The sequence below is a fragment of the Salmo salar genome, chromosome 11 (genome assembly GCF_965601325.2).
Source record: "Salmo salar chromosome 11, fSalSal1, whole genome shotgun sequence".
In the NCBI taxonomy this organism is placed as follows: domain Eukaryota; kingdom Metazoa; phylum Chordata; class Actinopteri; order Salmoniformes; family Salmonidae; genus Salmo; species Salmo salar.
This window is the reverse complement of record NC_138301.1, coordinates 63,732,059-63,758,509: the sequence shown is the minus strand read 5'-3', so window position 1 is coordinate 63,758,509 and position 26,451 is coordinate 63,732,059. Positions and strand designations below refer to the sequence as shown.

Below are 26,451 nucleotides of genomic sequence, written 5' to 3'. Positions count from 1 at the left end.
GTTGTAATGTATTTAGTATTGAGTTCTGTCTGGCAGAGTGTTGAGGGGCTGTTGGAATGTATTTAGTATTGACTTCTGTCTGGCGGAGTGTTGAGGGACTGTTGTAATGTATTTAGTATTGAGTTCTGTCTGACAGAGTGTTGAGAGGCTGTTGTAATGTATTTAGTATTGAGTTCTGTCTGGCAGAGCATTGAGAGGCTGTTGTAATGTATTTAGTATTGAGTTCTGTCTGGCAGAGCATTGAGAGGCTGTTGTAATGTATTTAGTATTGAGTTCTGTCTGGCAGAGTGTTGAGGGGCCTGTTGTAATGTATTTCGTATTGAGTTCTGTCTGGCAGAGTGTTGAGGGCCTGTTGTAATGTATTTAGTATTGAGTTCTGTCTGGCAGAGCGTTGAGGGCCTGTTGTAATGTATTTCGTATTGAGTTCTGTCTTGCAGAGTGTTGAGGGGCTGTTGTAATGTATTTAGTATTGAGTTCTTTCTGGCAGAGTATTGTGGGCGTGTTGTAATGTATTTAGTATTGAGTTCTGTCTGGCGGAGTGTTGAGGGCCTGTTGTAATGTATTTAGTATTGAGTTCTGTCTGGCAGAGTGTTGAGGGGCTGTTGTAATGTATTTAGTATTGAGTTCTTTCTGGCAGAGTATTGTGGGCGTGTTGTAATGTATTTAGTATTGAGTTCTGTCTGGCGGAGTGTTGAGGGGCTGTTGTAATGTATTTAGTATTGAGTTCTGTCTGGCAGAGTGTTGAGGGCCTGTTGTAATGTATTTAGTATTGAGTTCTGTCTGGCAGAGTGTTGAGGGGCTGTTGTAATGTATTTAGTATTGAGTTCTTTCTGGCAGAGTATTGTGGGCGTGTTGTAATGTATTTAGTATTGAGTTCTGTCTGGCGGAGTGTTGAGGGCCTGTTGTAATGTATTTAGTATTGAGTTCTGTCTGACAGAGTGTTGAGAGGCTGTTGTAATGTATTTAGTATTGAGTTCTGTCTGGCAGAGTGTTGAGGGCCTGTTGTAATGTATTTAGTATTGAGTTCTGTCTGGCAGAGTGGTGAGGGCCTGTTGTAATGTATTTAGTATTGAGTTCTGTCTGGCAGAGCGTTGAGAGGCTGTTGTAATGTATTTAGTATTGAGTTCTGTCTGGCAGAGTGTTGAGGGGCCTGTTGTAATGTATTTCGTATTGAGTTCTGTCTGGCAGAGTGTTGAGGGCCTGTTGTAATGTATTTAGTATTGAGTTCTGTCTGGCAGAGCGTTGAGGGCCTGTTGTAATGTATTTCGTATTGAGTTCTGTCTTGCAGTGTTGAGGGGCTGTTGTAATGTATTTAGTATTGAGTTCTTTCTGGCAGAGTATTGTGGGCGTGTTGTAATGTATTTAGTATTGAGTTCTGTCTGGCAGAGTGTTGAGGGCCTGTTGTAATGTATTTAGTATTGAGTTCTGTCTGGCAGAGTGTTGAGAGGCTGTTGTAATGTATTTAGTATTGAGTTCTATCTGGCAGAGTGTTGAGGGGCTGTTGGAATGTATTTAGTATTGAGTTCTGTCTGGCAGAGCATTGAGAGGCTGTTGTAATGTATTTAGTATTGAGTTCTGTCTGGCAGAGCGTTGAGAGGCTGTTGTAATGTATTTAGTATTGAGTTCTGTCTGGCAGAGCATTGAGGGCCTGTTGTAATGTATTTAGTATTGAGTTCTGTCTGGCATAGTGTTGAGGGCCTGTTGTAATGTATTTAGTATTGAGTTCTGTCTGGCAGAGTGTTGAGGGCCTGTTGTAATGTATTTAGTATTGAGTTCTGTCTGGCAGAGTGTTGAGGGGCTGTTGTAATGTATTTAGTATTGAGTTCTTTCTGGCAGAGTATTGTGGGCGTGTTGTAATGTATTTAGTATTGAGTTCTGTCTGGCAGAGTGTTGAGGGCCTGTTGTATTGTATTTAGTATTGAGTTCTGTCTGGCAGAGTGTTGAGGGGCTTTTGTAATGTATTTAGTATTGAGGTCTGTCTGGCAGAGTGTTGAGGGGCTGTTGTAATGTATTTAGTATTGAGTTCTGTCTGGCAGAGTGTTGAGGGGCTGTTGTAATGTTTTTAGTATTGAGTTCTGTCTGGCAGAGTGTTGAGGGGCCTGTTGTAATGTATTTCGTATTGAGTTCTGTCTGGCAGAGTGTTGAGGGCCTGTTGTAATGTATTTAGTATTGAGTTCTGTCTGGCAGAGTGTTGAGGGCCTGTTGTAATGTATTTCGTATTGAGTTCTGTCTGGCAGAGTGTTGAGAGGCTGTTGTAATGTATTTAGTATTGAGTTCTGTCTGGCAGAGTGTTGAGGGGCTGTTGGAATGTATTTAGTATTGAGTTCTGTCTGGCAGAGCATTGAGAGGCTGTTGTAATGTATTTAGTATTGAGTTCTGTCTGGCAGAGCGTTGAGAGGCTGTTGTAATGTATTTAGTATTGAGTTCTGTCTGGCAGAGCATTGAGGGCCTGTTGTAATGTATTTAGTATTGAGTTCTGTCTGGCATAGTGTTGAGGGCCTGTTGTAATGTATTTAATATTGAGTTCTGTCTGGCAGAGTGTTGAGGGGCTGTTGTAATGTATTTAGTATTGAGTTCTTTCTGGCAGGGTATTGTGGGCGTGTTGTAATGTATTTAGTATTGAGTTCTGTCTGGCAGAGTGTTGAGGGCCTGTTGTAATGCATTTAGTATTGAGTTCTGTCTGGCAGAGTGTTGAGGGCCTGTTGTAATGTATTTAGTATTGAGTTCTGTCTGACAGAGTGTTGAGGGGCTGTTGTAATGTATTTAGTATTGAGTTCTGTCTGGCAGAGTGTTGAGGGCCTGTTGTAATGTATTTAGTATTGAGTTCTGTCTGGCAGAGTGTTGAGGGCCTGTTGTAATGTATTTAGTATTGAGTTCTGTCTGGCAGAGTGTTGAGGGGCTGTTGTAATGTATTTAGTATTGAGTTCTGTCTGGCAGAGTGTTGAGGGGCTGTTGTAATGTATTTAGTATTGAGTTCTGTCTGGCAGAGTGTTGAGGGGCTGTTGTAATGTATTTAGTATTGAGTTCTGTCTGGCATAGTGTTGAGGGGCTGTTGTAATGTATTTAGTATTGAGTTCTGTCTGGCAGAGTGTTGAGGGGCTGTTGTAATGTATTTAGTATTGAGTTCTGTCTGGCATAGTGTTGAGGGGCTGTTGTAATGTATTTAGTATTGAGTTCTGTCTGGCAGAGTGTTGAGGGCCTGTTGTAATGTATTTAGTATTGAGTTCTGTCTGGCAGAGTGTTGAGGGGCTGTTGTAATGTATTTAGTATTGAGTTCTGTCTGGCAGAGTGTTGAGGGGCTGTTGTAATGTATTTAGTATTGAGTTCTGTCTGGCAAAGTGTTGAGGGGCTGTTTTAATGTATTTAGTATTGAGTTCATCTGGCAGAGTGTTGAGGGGCTGTTGTAATGTATTTAGTATTGAGTTCTGTCTGGCAGAGTGTTGAGGGGCTGTTGTAATTTATTTAGTATTGAGTTCTGTCTGGCAGAGTGTTGAGGGGCTGTTGTAATGTATTTAGTATTGAGTTCTGTCTAGCAGAGTGTTGAGGGGCTGTTGTAATGTATTTAGTATTGAGTTCTGTCTGGCAGAGTGTTGATGGGCTGTTGTAATGTATTTAGTATTGAGGTCTGTCTGGCAGAGTGTTGAGGGCCTGTTGTAATGTATTTAGTATTGAGTTCTGTCTGGCAGAGTGTTGAGGGCCTGTTGTAATGTATTTAGTATTGAGGTCTGTCTGGCAGAGTGTTGAGGGGCTGTTGTAATGTATTTAGTATTGTGTTCTGTCTGGCAGAGTGTTGAGGGCCTGTTGTAATGTATTTAGTATTGAGTTCTGTCGGGCAGAGTGTTGAGGGCCTGTTGTAATGTATTTAGTATTGAGTTCTGTCTGGCAGAGTGTTGAGGGGCTGTTGTAAGGTATTTAGTATTGAGTTCTGTCTGGCAGAGTGTTGAGGGGCTGTTGTAATGTATTTAGTATTGAGTTCTGTCTGGCAGAGTGTTGAGGGCCTGTTGTAATGTATTCAGTATTGAGTTCTGTTTGGCAGAGTGTTGAGGGCCTGTTGTAATGTATTTAGTATTGAGTTCTGTCTGGCAGAGTGTTGAGGGCCTGTTGTAATGTATTTAGTATTGAGTTCTGTCTGGCAGATTGTTGAGAGGCTGTTGTAATGTATTTAGTATTGAGTTCTGTCTGGCAGAGTGTTGAGGGGCTGTTGTAATGTATTTAGTATTGAGTTCTGTCTGGCAGAGTGTTGAGGGGCTGTTGTAATGTATTTAGTATTGAGTTCTTTCTGGCAGAGTATTGTGGGCGTGTTGTAATGTATTTAGTATTGAGTTCTGTCTTGCAGAGTGTTGAGGGCCTGTTGTAATGCATTTAGTAATGCGTTCTGTCTGGCAGAGTGTTGAGGGCCTGTTGTAATGTATTTAGTATTGAGTTCTGTCTGACAGAGTGTTGAGGGGCTGTTGTAATGTATTTAGTATTGAGTTCTGTCTGGCAGAGTGTTGAGGGCCTGTTGTAATGTATTTAGTATTGAGTTCTGTCTGGCAGAGTGTTGAGGGCCTGTTGTAATGTATTTAGTATTGAGTTCTGTCTGGCAGAGTGTTGAGGGGCTGTTGTAATGTTTTTAGTATTGAGATCTGTCTGGCAGAGTGTTGAGGGCCTGTTGTAATGTATTTAGTATTGAGTTCTGTCTGGCAAAGTGTTGAGGGTCTGTTTTAATGTATTTAGTATTGAGTTCATCTGGCAGAGTGTTGAGGGACTGTTGTAATGTATTTAGTATTGAGTTCTGTCTTGCAGAGTGTTGAGGGGCTGTTGTAATGTATTTAGTATTGAGTTCTGTCTGGCAGAGTGTTGAGGGGCTGTTGTAATGTATTTAGTATTGAGTTCTGTCTAGCAGAGTGTTGAGGGGCTGTTGTAATGTATTTAGTATTGAGTTCTGTCTGGCAGAGTGTTGAGGGCCTGTTGTAATGTATTTAGTATTGAGTTCTGTCTGACAGATTGTTGAGGGGCTGTTGTAATGTATTTAGTATTGAGTTCTGTCTGGCAGAGTGTTGAGGGCCTGTTGTAATGTATTTAGTATTGAGTTCTGTCTGGCAGAGTGTTGAGGGCCTGTTGTAATGTATTTAGTATTGAGCTCTGTCTGGCAGAGTGTTGAGGGCCTGTTGTAATGTATTTAGTATTGAGTTCTGTCTGGCAGAGTGTTGAGGGCCTGTTGTAATGTATTTAGTATTGAGTTCTGTCTGGCAGATTGTTGAGAGGCTGTTGTAATGTATTTAGTATTGAGTTCTGTCTGGCAGAGTGTTGAGGGGCTGTTGTAATGTATTTAGTATTGAGTTCTGTCTGGCAGAGTGTTGAGGGGCTGTTGTAATGTATTTAGTATTGAGTTCTTTCTGGCAGAGTATTGTGGGCGTGTTGTAATGTATTTAGTATTGAGTTCTGTCTGGCAGAGTGTTGAGGGCCTGTTGTAATGCATTTAGTATTGACTTCTGTCTGGCAGAGTGTTGAGGGCCTGTTGTAATGTATTTAGTATTGAGTTCTGTCTGACAGAGTGTTGGGGGGCTGTTGTAATGTATTTAGTATTGAGTTCTGTCTGGCAGAGTGTTGAGGGCCTGTTGTAATGTATTTAGTATTGAGTTCTGTCTGGCAGAGTGTTGAGGGCCTGTTGTAATGTATTTAGTATTGAGTTCTGTCTGGCATAGTGTTGAGGGGCTGTTGTAATGTATTTAGTATTGAGTTCTGTCTGGCAGAGTGTTGAGGGACTGTTGTAATGTATTTAGTATTGAGTTCTGTCTGGCATAGTGTTGAGGGGCTGTTGTAATGTATTTAGTATTGAGTTCTGTCTGGCAGAGTGTTGAGGGCCTGTTGTAATGTATTTAGTATTGAGTTCTGTCTGGCAGAGTGTTGAGGGGCTGTTGTAATGTATTTAGTATTGAGTTCTGTCTGGCAGAGTGTTGAGGGGCTGTTGTAATGTATTTAGTATTGAGTTCTGTCTGGCAAAGTGTTGAGGGTCTGTTTTAATGTATTTAGTATTGAGTTCATCTGGCAGAGTGTTGAGGGACTGTTGTAATGTATTTAGTATTGAGTTCTGTCTTGCAGAGTGTTGAGGGGCTGTTGTAATGTATTTAGTATTGAGTTCTGTCTGGCAGAGTGTTGAGGGGCTGTTGTAATGTATTTAGTATTGAGTTCTGTCTAGCAGAGTGTTGAGGGGCTGTTGTAATGTATTTAGTATTGAGTTCTGTCTGGCAGAGTGTTGAGGGCCTGTTGTAATGTATTTAGTATTGAGTTCTGTCTGACAGAGTGTTGAGGGGCTGTTGTAATGTATTTAGTATTGAGTTCTGTCTGGCAGAGTGTTGAGGGCCTGTTGTAATGTATTTAGTATTGAGTTCTGTCTGGCAGAGTGTTGAGGGCCTGTTGTAATGTATTTAGTATTGAGTTCTGTCTGGCAGAGTGTTGAGGGGCTGTTGTAATATATTTAGTATTGAGTTCTGTCTGGCAGAGTGTTGAGGGGCTGTTGTAATGTATTTAGTATTGAGTTCTGTCTGGCAGAGTGTTGAGGGCCTGTTGTAATGTATTTAGTATTGAGTTCTGTCTGGCAAAGTGTTGAGGGGCTGTTTTAATGTATTTAGTATTGAGTTCATCTGGCAGAGTGTTGAGGGGCTGTTGTAATGTATTTAGTATTGAGTTCTGTCTGGCAGAGTGTTGAGGGGCTGTTGTAATGTATTTAGTATTGAGTTCTGTCTGGCAGAGTGTTGAGGGGCTGTTGTAATGTATTTAGAATTGAGTTCTGTCTAGCAGAGTGTTGAGGGGCTGTTGTAATGTATTTAGTATTGAGTTCTGTCTGGCAGAGTGTTGATGGGCTGTTGTAATGTATTTAGTATTGAGGTCTGTCTGGCAGAGTGTTGAGGGCCTGTTGTAATGTATTTAGTATTGAGTTCTGTCTGGCAGAGTGTTGAGGGGCTGTTGTAATGTATTTAGTATTGAGGTCTGTCTGGCAGAGTGTTGAGGGGCTGTTGTAATGTATTTAGTATTGAGTTCTGTCTAGCAGAGTGTTGAGGGGCTGTTGTAATGTATTTAGTATTGAGTTCTGTCTGGCAGAGTGTTGATGGGCTGTTGTAATGTATTTAGTATTGAGGTCTGTCTGGCAGAGTGTTGAGGGCCTGTTGTAATGCATTTAGTATTGAGTTCTGTCTGGCAGAGTGTTGAGGGCCTGTTGTAATGTATTTAGTATTGAGGTCTGTCTGGCAGAGTGTTGAGGGGCTGTTGTAATGTATTTAGTATTGAGGTCTGTCTGGCAGAGTGTTGAGGGGCTGTTGAACTGTATTTAGTATTGAGTTCTGTCTGGCAGAGTGTTGAGGGGCCTGTTGTAATGTATTTAGTATTGAGTTCTGTCTGGCAGAGTGTTGAGGGGCTGTTGTAAGGTATTTAGTATTGAGTTCTGTCTGGCAGAGTGTTGAGGGGCTGTTGTAATGTACTTAGTATTGAGTTCTGTCTGGCAGAGTGTTGAGGGCCTGTTGTAATGTATTTAGTATTGAGCTCTGTCTGGCAGAGTGTTGAGGGCCTGTTGTAATGTATTTAGTATTGAGTTCTGTCTGGCAGAGTGTTGAGGGCCTGTTGTAATGTATTTAGTATTGAGTTCTGTCTGGCAGATTGTTGAGAGGCTGTTGTAATGTATTTAGTATTGAGTTCTGTCTGGCAGAGTGTTGAGGGGCTGTTGTAATGTATTTAGTATTGAGTTCTGTCTGGCAGAGTGTTGAGGGGCTGTTGTAATGTATTTAGTATTGAGTTCTGTCTGGCAAAGTGTTGAGGGGCTGTTTTAATGTATTTAGTATTGAGTTCATCTGGCAGAGTGTTGAGGGGCTGTTGTAATGTATTTAGTATTGAGTTCTGTCTGGCAGAGTGTTGAGGGGCTGTTGTAATTTATTTAGTATTGAGTTCTGTCTGGCAGAGTGTTGAGGGGCTGTTGTAATGTATTTAGTATTGAGTTCTGTCTAGCAGAGTGTTGAGGGGCTGTTGTAATGTATTTAGTATTGAGTTCTGTCTGGCAGAGTGTTGATGGGCTGTTGTAATGTATTTAGTATTGATGTCTGTCTGGCAGAGTGTTGAGGGCCTGTTGTAATGTATTTAGTATTGAGTTCTGTCTGGCAGAGTGTTGAGGGCCTGTTGTAATGTATTTAGTATTGAGGTCTGTCTGGCAGAGTGTTGAGGGGCTGTTGTAATGTATTTAGTATTGTGTTCTGTCTGGCAGAGTGTTGAGGGCCTGTTGTAATGTATTTAGTATTGAGTTCTGTCGGGCAGAGTGTTGAGGGCCTGTTGTAATGTATTTAGTATTGAGTTCTGTCTGGCAGAGTGTTGATGGGCTGTTGTAAGGTATTTAGTATTGAGTTCTGTCTGGCAGAGTGTTGAGGGGCTGTTGTAATGTATTTAGTATTGAGTTCTGTCTGGCAGAGTGTTGAGGGCCTGTTGTAATGTATTCAGTATTGAGTTCTGTTTGGCAGAGTGTTGAGGGCCTGTTGTAATGTATTTAGTATTGAGTTCTGTCTGGCAGAGTGTTGAGGGCCTGTTGTAATGTATTTAGTATTGAGTTCTGTCTGGCAGATTGTTGAGAGGCTGTTGTAATGTATTTAGTATTGAGTTCTGTCTGGCAGAGTGTTGAGGGGCTGTTGTAATGTATTTAGTATTGAGTTCTGTCTGGCAGAGTGTTGAGGGGCTGTTGTAATGTATTTAGTATTGAGTTCTTTCTGGCAGAGTATTGTGGGCGTGTTGTAATGTATTTAGTATTGAGTTCTGTCTGGCAGAGTGTTGAGGGCCTGTTGTAATGTATTTAGTATTGAGTTCTGTCTGACAGAGTGTTGAGGGGCTGTTGTAATGTATTTAGTATTGAGTTCTGTCTGGCAGAGTGTTGAGGGCCTGTTGTAATGTATTTAGTATTGAGTTCTGTCTGGCAGAGTGTTGAGGGCCTGTTGTAATGTATTTAGTATTGAGTTCTGTCTGGCAGAGTGTTGAGGGGCCTGTTGTAATGTATTTAGTATTGAGTTCTGTCTGGCAGAGTGTTGAGGGGCTGTTGTAATGTATTTAGTATTGAGTTCTGTCTGGCAAAGTGTTGAGGGTCTGTTTTAATGTATTTAGTATTGAGTTCATCTGGCAGAGTGTTGAGGGACTGTTGTAATGTATTTAGTATTGAGTTCTGTCTTGCAGAGTGTTGAGGGGCTGTTGTAATGTATTTAGTATTGAGTTCTGTCTGGCAGAGTGTTGAGGGGCTGTTGTAATGTATTTAGTATTGAGTTCTGTCTAGCAGAGTGTTGAGGGGCTGTTGTAATGTATTTAGTATTGAGTTCTGTCTGGCAGAGTGTTGAGGGCCTGTTGTAATGTATTTAGTATTGAGTTCTGTCTGACAGATTGTTGAGGGGCTGTTGTAATGTATTTAGTATTGAGTTCTGTCTGGCAGAGTGTTGAGGGCCTGTTGTAATGTATTTAGTATTGAGTTCTGTCTGGCAGAGTGTTGAGGGCCTGTTGTAATGTATTTAGTATTGAGCTCTGTCTGGCAGAGTGTTGAGGGCCTGTTGTAATGTATTTAGTATTGAGTTCTGTCTGGCAGAGTGTTGAGGGCCTGTTGTAATGTATTTAGTATTGAGTTCTGTCTGGCAGATTGTTGAGAGGCTGTTGTAATGTATTTAGTATTGAGTTCTGTCTGGCAGAGTGTTGAGGGGCTGTTGTAATGTATTTAGTATTGAGTTCTGTCTGGCAGAGTGTTGAGGGGCCGTTGTAATGTATTTAGTATTGAGTTCTTTCTGGCAGAGTATTGTGGGCGTGTTGTAATGTATTTAGTATTGAGTTCTGTCTGGCAGAGTGTTGAGGGCCTGTTGTAATGCATTTAGTATTGACTTCTGTCTGGCAGAGTGTTGAGGGCCTGTTGTAATGTATTTAGTATTGAGTTCTGTCTGACAGAGTGTTGGGGGGCTGTTGTAATGTATTTAGTATTGAGTTCTGTCTGGCAGAGTGTTGAGGGCCTGTTGTAATGTATTTAGTATTGAGTTCTGTCTGGCAGAGTGTTGAGGGCCTGTTGTAATGTATTTAGTATTGAGTTCTGTCTGGCATAGTGTTGAGTGGCTGTTGTAATGTATTTAGTATTGAGTTCTGTCTGGCAGAGTGTTGAGGGGCTGTTGTAATATATTTAGTATTGAGTTCTGTCTGGCAGAGTGTTGAGGGGCTGTTGTAATGTATTTAGTATTGAGTTCTGTCTGGCAGAGTGTTGAGGGCCTGTTGTAATGTATTTAGTATTGAGTTCTGTCTGGCAAAGTGTTGAGGGGCTGTTTTAATGTATTTAGTATTGAGTTCATCTGGCAGAGTGTTGAGGGGCTGTTGTAATGTATTTAGTATTGAGTTCTGTCTGGCAGAGTGTTGAGGGGCTGTTGTAATGTATTTAGTATTGAGTTCTGTCTGGCAGAGTGTTGAGGGGCTGTTGTAATGTATTTAGAATTGAGTTCTGTCTAGCAGAGTGTTGAGGGGCTGTTGTAATGTATTTAGTATTGAGTTCTGTCTGGCAGAGTGTTGATGGGCTGTTGTAATGTATTTAGTATTGAGGTCTGTCTGGCAGAGTGTTGAGGGCCTGTTGTAATGTATTTAGTATTGAGTTCTGTCTGGCAGAGTGTTGAGGGCCTGTTGTAATGTATTTAGTATTGAGGTCTGTCTGGCAGAGTGTTGAGTGGCTGTTGAACTGTATTTAGTATTGAGTTCTGTCTGGCAGAGTGTTGAGGGGCCTGTTGTAATGTATTTAGTATTGAGTTCTGTCTGGCAGAGTGTTGAGGGACTGTTGTAATGTATTTAGTATTGAGTTCTGTCTGGCATAGTGTTGAGGGGCTGTTGTAATGTATTTAGTATTGAGTTCTGTCTGGCAGAGTGTTGAGGGCCTGTTGTAATGTATTTAGTATTGAGTTCTGTCTGGCAGAGTGTTGAGGGGCTGTTGTAATGTATTTAGTATTGAGTTCTGTCTGGCAGAGTGTTGAGGGGCTGTTGTAATGTATTTAGTATTGAGTTCTGTCTGGCAAAATTTTGAGGGTCTGTTTTAATGTATTTAGTATTGAGTTCATCTGGCAGAGTGTTGAGGGACTGTTGTAATGTATTTAGTATTGAGTTCTGTCTTGCAGAGTGTTGAGGGGCTGTTGTAATGTATTTAGTATTGAGTTCTGTCTGGCAGAGTGTTGAGGGGCTGTTGTAATGTATTTAGTATTGAGTTCTGTCTAGCAGAGTGTTGAGGGGCTGTTGTAATGTATTTAGTATTGAGTTCTGTCTGGCAGAGTGTTGAGGGCCTGTTGTAATGTATTTAGTATTGAGTTCTGTCTGACAGAGTGTTGAGGGGCTGTTGTAATGTATTTAGTATTGAGTTCTGTCTGGCAGAGTGTTGAGGGCCTGTTGTAATGTATTTAGTATTGAGTTCTGTCTGGCAGAGTGTTGAGGGCCTGTTGTAATGTATTTAGTATTGAGTTCTGTCTGGCAGAGTGTTGAGGGGCTGTTGTAATATATTTAGTATTGAGTTCTGTCTGGCAGAGTGTTGAGGGGCTGTTGTAATGTATTTAGTATTGAGTTCTGTCTGGCAGAGTGTTGAGGGCCTGTTGTAATGTATTTAGTATTGAGTTCTGTCTGGCAAAGTGTTGAGGGGCTGTTTTAATGTATTTAGTATTGAGTTCATCTGGCAGAGTGTTGAGGGGCTGTTGTAATGTATTTAGTATTGAGTTCTGTCTGGCAGAGTGTTGAGGGGCTGTTGTAATGTATTTAGTATTGAGTTCTGTCTGGCAGAGTGTTGAGGGGCTGTTGTAATGTATTTAGAATTGAGTTCTGTCTAGCAGAGTGTTGAGGGGCTGTTGTAATGTATTTAGTATTGAGTTCTGTCTGGCAGAGTGTTGATGGGCTGTTGTAATGTATTTAGTATTGAGGTCTGTCTGGCAGAGTGTTGAGGGCCTGTTGTAATGTATTTAGTATTGAGTTCTGTCTGGCAGAGTGTTGAGGGGCTGTTGTAATGTATTTAGTATTGAGGTCTGTCTGGCAGAGTGTTGAGGGGCTGTTGTAATGTATTTAGTATTGAGTTCTGTCTAGCAGAGTGTTGAGGGGCTGTTGTAATGTATTTAGTATTGAGTTCTGTCTGGCAGAGTGTTGATGGGCTGTTGTAATGTATTTAGTATTGAGGTCTGTCTGGCAGAGTGTTGAGGGCCTGTTGTAATGCATTTAGTATTGAGTTCTGTCTGGCAGAGTGTTGAGGGCCTGTTGTAATGTATTTAGTATTGAGGTCTGTCTGGCAGAGTGTTGAGGGGCTGTTGTAATGTATTTAGTATTGAGGTCTGTCTGGCAGAGTGTTGAGGGGCTGTTGAACTGTATTTAGTATTGAGTTCTGTCTGGCAGAGTGTTGAGGGGCCTGTTGTAATGTATTTAGTATTGAGTTCTGTCTGGCAGAGTGTTGAGGGGCTGTTGTAAGGTATTTAGTATTGAGTTCTGTCTGGCAGAGTGTTGAGGGGCTGTTGTAATGTACTTAGTATTGAGTTCTGTCTGGCAGAGTGTTGAGGGCCTGTTGTAATGTATTTAGTATTGAGCTCTGTCTGGCAGAGTGTTGAGGGCCTGTTGTAATGTATTTAGTATTGAGTTCTGTCTGGCAGAGTGTTGAGGGCCTGTTGTAATGTATTTAGTATTGAGTTCTGTCTGGCAAAGTGTTGAGGGTCTGTTTTAATGTATTTAGTATTGAGTTCATCTGGCAGAGTGTTGAGGGACTGTTGTAATGTATTTAGTATTGAGTTCTGTCTTGCAGAGTGTTGAGGGGCTGTTGTAATGTATTTAGTATTGAGTTCTGTCTGGCAGAGTGTTGAGGGGCTGTTGTAATGTATTTAGTATTGAGTTCTGTCTAGCAGAGTGTTGAGGGGCTGTTGTAATGTATTTAGTATTGAGTTCTGTCTGGCAGAGTGTTGAGGGCCTGTTGTAATGTATTTAGTATTGAGTTCTGTCTGACAGATTGTTGAGGGGCTGTTGTAATGTATTTAGTATTGAGTTCTGTCTGGCAGAGTGTTGAGGGCCTGTTGTAATGTATTTAGTATTGAGTTCTGTCTGGCAGAGTGTTGAGGGCCTGTTGTAATGTATTTAGTATTGAGCTCTGTCTGGCAGAGTGTTGAGGGCCTGTTGTAATGTATTTAGTATTGAGTTCTGTCTGGCAGAGTGTTGAGGGCCTGTTGTAATGTATTTAGTATTGAGTTCTGTCTGGCAGATTGTTGAGAGGCTGTTGTAATGTATTTAGTATTGAGTTCTGTCTGGCAGAGTGTTGAGGGGCTGTTGTAATGTATTTAGTATTGAGTTCTGTCTGGCAGAGTGTTGAGGGGCCGTTGTAATGTATTTAGTATTGAGTTCTTTCTGGCAGAGTATTGTGGGCGTGTTGTAATGTATTTAGTATTGAGTTCTGTCTGGCAGAGTGTTGAGGGCCTGTTGTAATGCATTTAGTATTGACTTCTGTCTGGCAGAGTGTTGAGGGCCTGTTGTAATGTATTTAGTATTGAGTTCTGTCTGACAGAGTGTTGGGGGGCTGTTGTAATGTATTTAGTATTGAGTTCTGTCTGGCAGAGTGTTGAGGGCCTGTTGTAATGTATTTAGTATTGAGTTCTGTCTGGCAGAGTGTTGAGGGCCTGTTGTAATGTATTTAGTATTGAGTTCTGTCTGGCATAGTGTTGAGTGGCTGTTGTAATGTATTTAGTATTGAGTTCTGTCTGGCAGAGTGTTGAGGGGCTGTTGTAATATATTTAGTATTGAGTTCTGTCTGGCAGAGTGTTGAGGGGCTGTTGTAATGTATTTAGTATTGAGTTCTGTCTGGCAGAGTGTTGAGGGCCTGTTGTAATGTATTTAGTATTGAGTTCTGTCTGGCAAAGTGTTGAGGGGCTGTTTTAATGTATTTAGTATTGAGTTCATCTGGCAGAGTGTTGAGGGGCTGTTGTAATGTATTTAGTATTGAGTTCTGTCTGGCAGAGTGTTGAGGGGCTGTTGTAATGTATTTAGTATTGAGTTCTGTCTGGCAGAGTGTTGAGGGGCTGTTGTAATGTATTTAGAATTGAGTTCTGTCTAGCAGAGTGTTGAGGGGCTGTTGTAATGTATTTAGTATTGAGTTCTGTCTGGCAGAGTGTTGATGGGCTGTTGTAATGTATTTAGTATTGAGGTCTGTCTGGCAGAGTGTTGAGGGCCTGTTGTAATGTATTTAGTATTGAGTTCTGTCTGGCAGAGTGTTGAGGGCCTGTTGTAATGTATTTAGTATTGAGGTCTGTCTGGCAGAGTGTTGAGTGGCTGTTGAACTGTATTTAGTATTGAGTTCTGTCTGGCAGAGTGTTGAGGGGCCTGTTGTAATGTATTTAGTATTGAGTTCTGTCTGGCAGAGTGTTGAGGGACTGTTGTAATGTATTTAGTATTGAGTTCTGTCTGGCATAGTGTTGAGGGGCTGTTGTAATGTATTTAGTATTGAGTTCTGTCTGGCAGAGTGTTGAGGGCCTGTTGTAATGTATTTAGTATTGAGTTCTGTCTGGCAGAGTGTTGAGGGGCTGTTGTAATGTATTTAGTATTGAGTTCTGTCTGGCAGAGTGTTGAGGGGCTGTTGTAATGTATTTAGTATTGAGTTCTGTCTGGCAAAATTTTGAGGGTCTGTTTTAATGTATTTAGTATTGAGTTCATCTGGCAGAGTGTTGAGGGACTGTTGTAATGTATTTAGTATTGAGTTCTGTCTTGCAGAGTGTTGAGGGGCTGTTGTAATGTATTTAGTATTGAGTTCTGTCTGGCAGAGTGTTGAGGGGCTGTTGTAATGTATTTAGTATTGAGTTCTGTCTAGCAGAGTGTTGAGGGGCTGTTGTAATGTATTTAGTATTGAGTTCTGTCTGGCAGAGTGTTGAGGGCCTGTTGTAATGTATTTAGTATTGAGTTCTGTCTGACAGAGTGTTGAGGGGCTGTTGTAATGTATTTAGTATTGAGTTCTGTCTGGCAGAGTGTTGAGGGCCTGTTGTAATGTATTTAGTATTGAGTTCTGTCTGGCAGAGTGTTGAGGGCCTGTTGTAATGTATTTAGTATTGAGTTCTGTCTGGCAGAGTGTTGAGGGGCTGTTGTAATATATTTAGTATTGAGTTCTGTCTGGCAGAGTGTTGAGGGGCTGTTGTAATGTATTTAGTATTGAGTTCTGTCTGGCAGAGTGTTGAGGGCCTGTTGTAATGTATTTAGTATTGAGTTCTGTCTGGCAAAGTGTTGAGGGGCTGTTTTAATGTATTTAGTATTGAGTTCATCTGGCAGAGTGTTGAGGGGCTGTTGTAATGTATTTAGTATTGAGTTCTGTCTGGCAGAGTGTTGAGGGGCTGTTGTAATGTATTTAGTATTGAGTTCTGTCTGGCAGAGTGTTGAGGGGCTGTTGTAATGTATTTAGAATTGAGTTCTGTCTAGCAGAGTGTTGAGGGGCTGTTGTAATGTATTTAGTATTGAGTTCTGTCTGGCAGAGTGTTGATGGGCTGTTGTAATGTATTTAGTATTGAGGTCTGTCTGGCAGAGTGTTGAGGGCCTGTTGTAATGTATTTAGTATTGAGTTCTGTCTGGCAGAGTGTTGAGGGGCTGTTGTAATGTATTTAGTATTGAGGTCTGTCTGGCAGAGTGTTGAGGGGCTGTTGTAATGTATTTAGTATTGAGTTCTGTCTAGCAGAGTGTTGAGGGGCTGTTGTAATGTATTTAGTATTGAGTTCTGTCTGGCAGAGTGTTGATGGGCTGTTGTAATGTATTTAGTATTGAGGTCTGTCTGGCAGAGTGTTGAGGGCCTGTTGTAATGCATTTAGTATTGAGTTCTGTCTGGCAGAGTGTTGAGGGCCTGTTGTAATGTATTTAGTATTGAGGTCTGTCTGGCAGAGTGTTGAGGGGCTGTTGTAATGTATTTAGTATTGAGGTCTGTCTGGCAGAGTGTTGAGGGGCTGTTGAACTGTATTTAGTATTGAGTTCTGTCTGGCAGAGTGTTGAGGGGCCTGTTGTAATGTATTTAGTATTGAGTTCTGTCTGGCAGAGTGTTGAGGGGCTGTTGTAAGGTATTTAGTATTGAGTTCTGTCTGGCAGAGTGTTGAGGGGCTGTTGTAATGTACTTAGTATTGAGTTCTGTCTGGCAGAGTGTTGAGGGCCTGTTGTAATGTATTTAGTATTGAGCTCTGTCTGGCAGAGTGTTGAGGGCCTGTTGTAATGTATTTAGTATTGAGTTCTGTCTGGCAGAGTGTTGAGGGCCTGTTGTAATGTATTTAGTATTGAGTTCTGTCTGGCAGATTGTTGAGAGGCTGTTGTAATGTATTTAGTATTGAGTTCTGTCTGGCAGAGTGTTGAGGGGCTGTTGTAATGTATTTAGTATTGAGTTCTGTCTGGCAGAGTGTTGAGGGGCTGTTGTAATGTATTTAGTATTGAGTTCTTTCTGGCAGAGTATTGTGGGCGTGTTGTAATGTATTTAGTATTGAGTTCTGTCTGGCAGAGTGTTGAGGGCCTGTTGTAATGCATTTAGTATTGAGTTCTGTCTGGCAGAGTGTTGAGGGCCTGTTGTAATGTATTTAGTATTGAGTTCTGTCTGACAGAGTGTTGAGGGGCTGTTGTAATGTATTTAGTATTGAGTTCTGTCTGGCAGAGTGTTGAGGGCCTGTTGTAATGTATTTAGTATTGAGTTCTGTCTGGCAGAGTGTTGAGGGCCTGTTGTAATGTATTTAGTATTGAGTTCTGTCTGGCATAGTGTTGAGGGGCTGTTGTAATGTATTTAGTATTGAGTTCTGTCTGGCAGAGTGTTGAGGGACTGTTGTAATGTATTTAGTATTGAGTTCTGTCTGGCATAGTGTTGAGGGGCTGTTGTAATGTATTTAGTATTGAGTTCTGTCTGGCAGAGTGTTGAGGGCCTGTTGTAATGTATTTAGTATTGAGTTCTGTCTGGCAGAGTGTTGAGGGGCTGTTGTAATGTATTTAGTATTGAGTTCTGTCTGGCAGAGTGTTGAGGGGCTGTTGTAATGTATTTAGTATTGAGTTCTGTCTGGCAAAGTGTTGAGGGTCTGTTTTAATGTATTTAGTATTGAGGTCATCTGGCAGAGTGTTGAGGGACTGTTGTAATGTATTTAGTATTGAGTTCTGTCTTGCAGAGTGTTGAGGGGCTGTTGTAATGTATTTAGTATTGAGTTCTGTCTGGCAGAGTGTTGAGGGGCTGTTGTAATGTATTTAGTATTGAGTTCTGTCTAGCAGAGTGTTGAGGGGCTGTTGTAATGTATTTAGTATTGAGTTCTGTCTGGCAGAGTGTTGAGGGCCTGTTGTAATGTATTTAGTATTGAGTTCTGTCTGACAGAGTGTTGAGGGGCTGTTGTAATGTATTTAGTATTGAGTTCTGTCTGGCAGAGTGTTGAGGGCCTGTTGTAATGTATTTAGTATTGAGTTCTGTCTGGCAGAGTGTTGAGGGCCTGTTGTAATGTATTTAGTATTGAGTTCTGTCTGGCAGAGTGTTGAGGGGCTGTTGTAATATATTTAGTATTGAGTTCTGTCTGGCAGAGTGTTGAGGGGCTGTTGTAATGTATTTAGTATTGAGTTCTGTCTGGCAGAGTGTTGAGGGCCTGTTGTAATGTATTTAGTATTGAGTTCTGTCTGGCAAAGTGTTGAGGGGCTGTTTTAATGTATTTAGTATTGAGTTCATCTGGCAGAGTGTTGAGGGGCTGTTGTAATGTATTTAGTATTGAGTTCTGTCTGGCAGAGTGTTGAGGGGCTGTTGTAATGTATTTAGTATTGAGTTCTGTCTGGCAGAGTGTTGAGGGGCTGTTGTAATGTATTTAGAATTGAGTTCTGTCTAGCAGAGTGTTGAGGGGCTGTTGTAATGTATTTAGTATTGAGTTCTGTCTGGCAGAGTGTTGATGGGCTGTTGTAATGTATTTAGTATTGAGGTCTGGCTGGCAGAGTGTTGAGGGCCTGTTGTAATGTATTTAGTATTGAGTTCTGTCTGGCAGAGTGTTGAGGGCCTGTTGTAATGTATTTAGTATTGAGGTCTGTCTGGCAGAGTGTTGAGTGGCTGTTGAACTGTATTTAGTATTGAGTTCTGTCTGGCAGAGTGTTGAGGGGCCTGTTGTAATGTATTTAGTATTGAGTTCTGTCTGGCAGAGTGTTGAGGGGCTGTTGTAAGGTATTTAGTATTGAGTTCTGTCTGGCAGAGTGTTGAGGGGCTGTTGTAATGTATTTAGTATTGTGTTCTGTCTGGCAGAGTGTTGAGGGCCTGTTGTAATGTATTTAGTATTGAGTTCTGTCGGGCAGAGTGTTGAGGGCCTGTTGTAATGTATTTAGTATTGAGTTCTGTCTGGCAGAGTGTTGAGGGCCTGTTGTAATGTATTTAGTATTGAGTTCTGTCTGACAGATTGTTGAGAGGCTGTTGTAATGTATTTAGTATTGAGTTCTGTCTGGCAGGGTGTTGAGGGGCTGTTGGAATGTATTTAGTATTGAGTTATGTCTGGCGGAGTGTTGAGGGCCTGTTGTAATGTATTTAGTAATGCGTTCTGTCTGACAGAGCGTTGAGAGGCTGTTGTAATGTATTTAGTATTGAGTTCTGTCTGGCAGAGCATTGAGAGTGTGTTGTAATGTATTTAGTATTGAGTTCTGTCTGGCAGAGCTTTGAGAGGCTGTTGTAATGTATTTAGTATTGAGTTCTGTCTGGCAGAGTGTTGAGGGCCTGTTGTAATGTATTTAGTATTGAGTTCTGTCTGGCAGAGTGTTGAGGGGCTGTTGTAATGTTTTTAGTATTGAGATCTGTCTGGCAGAGTGTTGAGGGCCTGTTGTAATGTATTTAGTATTGAGTTCTGTCTGGCAGAGTGTTGAGGGGCCTGTTGTAATGTATTTAGTATTGAGTTCTGTCTGGCAGAGTGTTGAGGGGCTGTTGTAATGTATTTAGTATTGAGTTCTGTCTGGCAAAGTGTTGAGGGTCTGTTTTAATGTATTTAGTATTGAGTTCATCTGGCAGAGTGTTGAGGGACTGTTGTAATGTATTTAGTATTGAGTTCTGTCTTGCAGAGTGTTGAGGGGCTGTTGTAATGTATTTAGTATTGAGTTCTGTCTGGCAGAGTGTTGAGGGGCTGTTGTAATGTATTTAGTATTGAGTTCTGTCTAGCAGAGTGTTGAGGGGCTGTTGTAATGTATTTAGTATTGAGTTCTGTCTGGCAGAGTGTTGAGGGCCTGTTGTAATGTATTTAGTATTGAGTTCTGTCTGACAGATTGTTGAGGGGCTGTTGTAATGTATTTAGTATTGAGTTCTGTCTGGCAGAGTGTTGAGGGCCTGTTGTAATGTATTTAGTATTGAGTTCTGTCTGGCAGAGTGTTGAGGGACTGTTGTAATGTATTTAGTATTGAGTTCTGTCTGGCATAGTGTTGAGGGGCTGTTGTAATGTATTTAGTATTGAGTTCTGTCTGGCAGAGTGTTGAGGGCCTGTTGTAATGTATTTAGTATTGAGTTCTGTCTGGCAGAGTGTTGAGGGGCTGTTGTAATGTATTTAGTATTGAGTTCTGTCTGGCAAAGTGTTGAGGGTCTGTTTTAATGTATTTAGTATTGAGTTCATCTGGCAGAGTGTTGAGGGACTGTTGTAATGTATTTAGTATTGAGTTCTGTCTTGCAGAGTGTTGAGGGGCTGTTGTAATGTATTTAGTATTGAGTTCTGTCTGGCAGAGTGTTGAGGGGCTGTTGTAATGTATTTAGTATTGAGTTCTGTCTAGCAGAGTGTTGAGGGGCTGTTGTAATGTATTTAGTATTGAGTTCTGTCTGGCAGAGTGTTGAGGGCCTGTTGTAATGTATTTAGTATTGAGTTCTGTCTGACAGAGTGTTGAGGGGCTGTTGTAATGTATTTAGTATTGAGTTCTGTCTGGCAGAGTGTTGAGGGCCTGTTGTAATGTATTTAGTATTGAGTTCTGTCTGGCAGAGTGTTGAGGGCCTTTTGTAATGTATTTAGTATTGAGTTCTGTCTGGCAGAGTGTTGAGGGGCTGTTGTAATATATTTAGTATTGAGTTCTGTCTGGCAGAGTGTTGAGGGGCTGTTGTAATGTATTTAGTATTGAGTTCTGTCTGGCAGAGTGTTGAGGGCCTGTTGTAATGTATTTAGTATTGAGTTCTGTCTGGCAAAGTGTTGAGGGGCTGTTTTAATGTATTTAGTATTGAGTTCATCTGGCAGAGTGTTGAGGGGCTGTTGTAATGTATTTAGTATTGAGTTCTGTCTGGCAGAGTGTTGAGGGGCTGTTGTAATGTATTTAGTATTGAGTTCTGTCTGGCAGAGTGTTGAGGGGCTGTTGTAATGTATTTAGAATTGAGTTCTGTCTAGCAGAGTGTTGAGGGGCTGTTGTAATGTATTTAGTATTGAGTTCTGTCTGGCAGAGTGTTGATGGGCTGTTGTAATGTATTTAGTATTGAGGTCTGTCTGGCAGAGTGTTGAGGGCCTGTTGTAATGTATTTAGTATTGAGTTCTGTCTGGCAGAGTGTTGAGGGCCTGTTGTAATGTATTTAGTATTGAGGTCTGTCTGGCAGAGTGTTGAGGGGCTGTTGTAATGTATTTAGTATTGAGGTCTGTCTGGCAGAGTGTTGAGTGGCTGTTGAACTGTATTTAGTATTGAGTTCTGTCTGGCAGAGTGTTGAGGGGCCTGTTGTAATGTATTTAGTATTGAGTTCTGTCTGGCAGAGTGTTGAGGGGCTGTTGTAAGGTATTTAGTATTGAGTTCTGTCTGGCAGAGTGTTGAGGGGCTGTTGTAATGTATTTAGTATTGTGTTCTGTCTGGCAGAGTGTTGAGGGCCTGTTGTAATGTATTTAGTATTGAGTTCTGTCGGGCAGAGTGTTGAGGGCCTGTTGTAATGTATTTAGTATTGAGTTCTGTCTGGCAGAGTGTTGAGGGCCTGTTGTAATGTATTTAGTATTGAGTTCTGTCTGACAGATTGTTGAGAGGCTGTTGTAATGTATTTAGTATTGAGTTCTGTCTGGCAGGGTGTTGAGGGGCTGTTGGAATGTATTTAGTATTGAGTTATGTCTGGCGGAGTGTTGAGGGCCTGTTGTAATGTATTTAGTATTGCGTTCTGTCTGACAGAGCGTTGAGAGGCTGTTGTAATGTATTTAGTATTGAGTTCTGTCTGGCAGAGCATTGAGAGTGTGTTGTAATGTATTTAGTATTGAGTTCTGTCTGGCAGAGCTTTGAGAGGCTGTTGTAATGTATTTAGTATTGAGTTCTGTCTGGCAGAGTGTTGAGGGCCTGTTGTAATGTATTTAGTATTGAGTTCTGTCTGGCAAAGTGTTGAGGGTCTGTTTTAATGTATTTAGTATTGAGTTCATCTGGCAGAGTGTTGAGGGACTGTTGTAATGTATTTAGTATTGAGTTCTGTCTTGCAGAGTGTTGAGGGGCTGTTGTAATGTATTGAGTTCTGTCTGGCAGAGTGTTGAGGGGCTGTTGTAATGTATTTAGTATTGAGTTCTGTCTAGCAGAGTGTTGAGGGGCTGTTGTAATGTATTTAGTATTGAGTTCTGTCTGGCAGAGTGTTGAGGGCCTGTTGTAATGTATTTAGTATTGAGTTCTGTCTGACAGAGTGTTGAGGGGCTGTTGTAATGTATTTAGTATTGAGTTCTGTCTGGCAGAGTGTTGAGGGCCTGTTGTAATGTATTTAGTATTGAGTTCTGTCTGGCAGAGTGTTGAGGGCCTGTTGTAATGTATTTAGTATTGAGTTCTGTCTGGCAGAGTGTTGAGGGGCTGTTGTAATATATTTAGTATTGAGTTCTGTCTGGCAGAGTGTTGAGGGGCTGTTGTAATGTATTTAGTATTGAGTTCTGTCTGGCAGAGTGTTGAGGGCCTGTTGTAATGTATTTAGTATTGAGTTCATCTGGCAGAGTGTTGAGGGGCTGTTGTAATGTATTTAGTATTGAGTTCTGTCTGGCAGAGTGTTGAGGGGCTGTTGTAATGTATTTAGTATTGAGTTCTGTCTGGCAGATTGTTGAGGGGCTGTTGTAATGTATTTAGTATTGAGTTCTGTCTAGCAGAGTGTTGAGGGGCTGTTGTAATGTATTTAGTATTGAGTTCTGTCTGGCAGAGTGTTGATGGGCTGTTGTAATGTATTTAGTATTGAGATCTGTCTGGCAGAGTGTTGAGGGGCTGTTGTAATGTATTTAGTATTGAGTTCTGTCTGGCAGAGTGTTGAGGGGCTGTTGTAATGTATTTAGTATTGAGTTCTGTCTAGCAGAGTGTTGAGGGGCTGTTGTAATGTATTTAGTATTGAGTTCTGTCTGGCAGAGTGTTGATGGGCTGTTGTAATGTATTTAGTATTGAGGTTTGTCTGGCAGAGTGTTGAGGGCCTGTTGTAATGTATTTAGTATTGAGTTCTGTCTGGCAGAGTGTTGAGGGCCTGTTGTAATGTATTTAGTATTGAGGTCTGTCTGGCAGAGTGTTGAGGGGCTGTAGTAATGTATTTAGTATTGAGTTCTGTCTGGCAGAGTGTTGAGAGGCTGTTGTAATGTATTTAGTATTGAGTTCTGTCTGGCAGAGTGTTGAGGGACTGTTGTAATGTATTTAGTATTGAGTTCTGTCTGGCAGAGTGTTGAGGGGCTGTTGTAATGTATTTAGAATTGAGTTCTGTCTAGCAGAGTGTTGAGGGGCTGTTGTAATGTATTTAGTATTGAGTTCTGTCTGGCAGAGTGTTGATGGGCTGTTGTAATGTATTTAGTATTGAGGTCTGTCTGGCAGAGTGTTGAGGGCCTGTTGTAATGTATTTAGTATTGAGTTCTGTCTGGCAGAGTGTTGAGGGCCTGTTGTAATGTATTTAGTATTGAGGTCTGTCTGGCAGAGTGTTGAGGGGCTGTTGTAATGTATTTAGTATTGAGGTCTGTCTGGCAGAGTGTTGAGTGGCTGTTGAACTGTATTTAGTATTGAGTTCTGTCTGGCAGAGTGTTGAGGGGCCTGTTGTAATGTATTTAGTATTGAGTTCTGTCTGGCAGAGTGTTGAGGGGCTGTTGTAAGGTATTTAGTATTGAGTTCTGTCTGGCAGAGTGTTGAGGGGCTGTTGTAATGTATTTAGTATTGTGTTCTGTCTGGCAGAGTGTTGAGGGCCTGTTGTAATGTATTTAGTATTGAGTTCTGTCGGGCAGAGTGTTGAGGGCCTGTTGTAATGTATTTAGTATTGAGTTCTGTCTGGCAGAGTGTTGAGGGCCTGTTGTAATGTATTTAGTATTGAGTTCTGTCTGACAGATTGTTGAGAGGCTGTTGTAATGTATTTAGTATTGAGTTCTGTCTGGCAGGGTGTTGAGGGGCTGTTGGAATGTATTTAGTATTGAGTTATGTCTGGCGGAGTGTTGAGGGCCTGTTGTAATGTATTTAGTATTGCGTTCTGTCTGACAGAGCGTTGAGAGGCTGTTGTAATGTATTTAGTATTGAGTTCTGTCTGGCAGAGCATTGAGAGTGTGTTGTAATGTATTTAGTATTGAGTTCTGTCTGGCAGAGCTTTGAGAGGCTGTTGTAATGTATTTAGTATTGAGTTCTGTCTGGCAGAGTGTTGAGGGCCTGTTGTAATGTATTTAGTATTGAGTTCTGTCTGGCAAAGTGTTGAGGGTCTGTTTTAATGTATTTAGTATTGAGTTCATCTGGCAGAGTGTTGAGGGACTGTTGTAATGTATTTAGTATTGAGTTCTGTCTTGCAGAGTGTTGAGGGGCTGTTGTAATGTATTTAGTATTGAGTTCTGTCTAGCAGAGTGTTGAGGGGCTGTTGTAATGTATTTAGTATTGAGTTCTGTCTGGCAGAGTGTTGAGGGCCTGTTGTAATGTATTTAGTATTGAGTTCTGTCTGACAGAGTGTTGAGGGGCTGTTGTAATGTATTTAGTATTGAGTTCTGTCTGGCAGAGTGTTGAGGGCCTGTTGTAATGTATTTAGTATTGAGTTCTGTCTGGCAGAGTGTTGAGGGCCTGTTGTAATGTATTTAGTATTGAGTTCTGTCTGGCAGAGTGTTGAGGGGCTGTTGTAATATATTTAGTATTGAGTTCTGTCTGGCAGAGTGTTGAGGGGCTGTTGTAATGTATTTAGTATTGAGTTCTGTCTGGCAGAGTGTTGAGGGCCTGTTGTAATGTATTTAGTATTGAGTTCTGTCTGGCAAAGTGTTGAGGGGCTGTTTTAATGTATTTAGTATTGAGTTCATCTGGCAGAGTGTTGAGGGGCTGTTGTAATGTATTTAGTATTGAGTTCTGTCTGGCAGAGTGTTGAGGGGCTGTTGTAATGTATTTAGTATTGAGTTCTGTCTGGCAGAGTGTTGAGGGGCTGTTGTAATGTATTTAGTATTGAGTTCTGTCTAGCAGAGTGTTGAGGGGCTGTTGTAATGTATTTAGTATTGAGTTCTGTCTGGCAGAGTGTTGATGGGCTGTTGTAATGTATTTAGTATTGAGATCTGTCTGGCAGAGTGTTGAGGGGCTGTTGTAATGTATTTAGTATTGAGTTCTGTCTGGCAGAGTGTTGAGGGGCTGTTGTAATGTATTTAGTATTGAGTTCTGTCTGGCAGAGTGTTGAGAGGCTGTTGTAATGTATTTAGTATTGAGTTCTGTCTGGCAGAGTGTTGAGGGGCTGTTGGAATGTATTTAGTATTGAGTTCTGTCTGGCGGAGTGTTGAGGGCCTGTTGTAATGTATTTAGTATTGAGTTCTGTCTGACAGAGTGTTGAGAGGCTGTTGTAATGTATTTAGTATTGAGTTCTGTCTGGCAGAGCATTGAGAGGCTGTTGTAATGTATTTAGTATTGAGTTCTGTCTGGCAGAGCGTTGAGGGGCTGTTGTAATGTATTTAGTATTGAGTTCTGTCTGGCAGAGTGTTGAGGGCCTGTTGTAATGTATTTAGTATTGAGTTCTGTCTGGCAAAGTGTTGAGGGGCTGTTTTAATGTATTTAGTATTGAGTTCATCTGGCAGAGTGTTGAGGGGCTGTTGTAATGTATTTAGTATTGAGTTCTGTCTGGCAGAGTGTTGAGGGGCTGTTGTAATGTATTTAGTATTGAGTTCTGTCTGGCAGAGTGTTGAGGGGCTGTTGTAATGTATTTAGTATTGAGTTCTGTCTAGCAGAGTGTTGAGGGGCTGTTGTAATGTATTTAGTATTGAGTTCTGTCTGGCAGAGTGTTGATGGGCTGTTGTAATGTATTTAGTATTGAGATCTGTCTGGCAGAGTGTTGAGGGGCTGTTGTAATGTATTTAGTATTGAGTTCTGTCTGGCAGAGTGTTGAGGGGCTGTTGTAATGTATTTAGTATTGAGTTCTGTCTAGCAGAGTGTTGAGGGGCTGTTGTAATGTATTTAGTATTGAGTTCTGTCTGGCAGAGTGTTGATGGGCTGTTGTAATGTATTTAGTATTGAGGTTTGTCTGGCAGAGTGTTGAGGGCCTGTTGTAATGTATTTAGTATTGAGTTCTGTCTGGCAGAGTGTTGAGGGCCTGTTGTAATGTATTTAGTATTGAGGTCTGTCTGGCAGAGTGTTGAGGGGCTGTAGTAATGTATTTAGTATTGAGTTCTGTCTGGCAGAGTGTTGAGGGCCTGTTGTAATGTATTTAGTATTGAGTTCTGTCTGGCAGAGTGTTGATGGGCTGTTGTAATGTATTTAGTATTGAGGTTTGTCTGGCAGAGTGTTGAGGGCCTGTTGTAATGTATTTAGTATTGAGTTCTGTCTGGCAGAGTGTTGAGGGCCTGTTGTAATGTATTTAGTATTGAGGTCTGTCTGGCAGAGTGTTGAGGGGCTGTAGTAATGTATTTAGTATTGAGTTCTGTCTTGCAGAGTGTTGAGAGGCTGTTGTAATGTATTTAGTATTGAGTTCTGTCTGGCAGAGTGTTGAGGGACTGTTGTAATGTATTTAGTATTGAGTTCTGTCTGGCAGAGTGTTGAGGGCCTGTTGTAATGTATTTAGTATTGAGTTCTGTCTGGCAGAGCGTTGAGAGGCTTGTTACAAACCTTTATAGATCTGCTGTTGCTAGTGGTGTGTTGTTATTGTTGTCCTAAATATCTCCTTTCTTCTCTCCTCTCTCTCTCTCTCTCTCTCTCTCTCTCTCTCTCTCTGTCTCTCTCTCTCTCCTCTCTCCTTTCTCTCTCTCCTCTCTCTCCTCTCTCTCTCTGTCTCTCTCTCTCTCCTCCTTTCTCTCTCTCTCCTCTCTTCTTTCTCTCTCTCTCCTCCCTTCTCTCTCTCTCTCTCTCTCTTTCTCCCTCTCTCCTCCCTTCTCTCTCTCTCTCTCTCTCGCTCTCTCTCTCTCTTTTCTCTCTCCTCTCTCTCTCTCCCCCCTCCTCCTATCTCTCCCCTCTCTATCCAGGTGGAGTTGTTGACCTCTCTGAAGTCTCTCCATAAGCATGTGGAGGTGTCTCAGCTGCCTACTGAGTTTGACGGAACCTTCCCCTTTTCACACAGCTCCTGGATCTGCTTCAGAATGGTGAGATAGCCTTCTGGACGTTGTAGTTCTCTGTGTTTGT

General features: G+C 41.5%; 1 protein-coding gene across 1 annotated transcript in view; it reads left to right on the top strand.

Moving 5' to 3' along the window:
• Positions 1–26,451, top strand: part of LOC106594058 (puratrophin-1) — a 315,209-nt gene that overhangs the window by 161,836 nt on the left and 126,922 nt on the right. Inside the window, exon 6 of the mRNA XM_045689763.2 lies at positions 26,295–26,411. Coding sequence (XP_045545719.2) covers positions 26,295–26,411 — 117 coding nt within the window. The remainder of the gene's footprint in view (positions 1–26,294; positions 26,412–26,451) is intronic.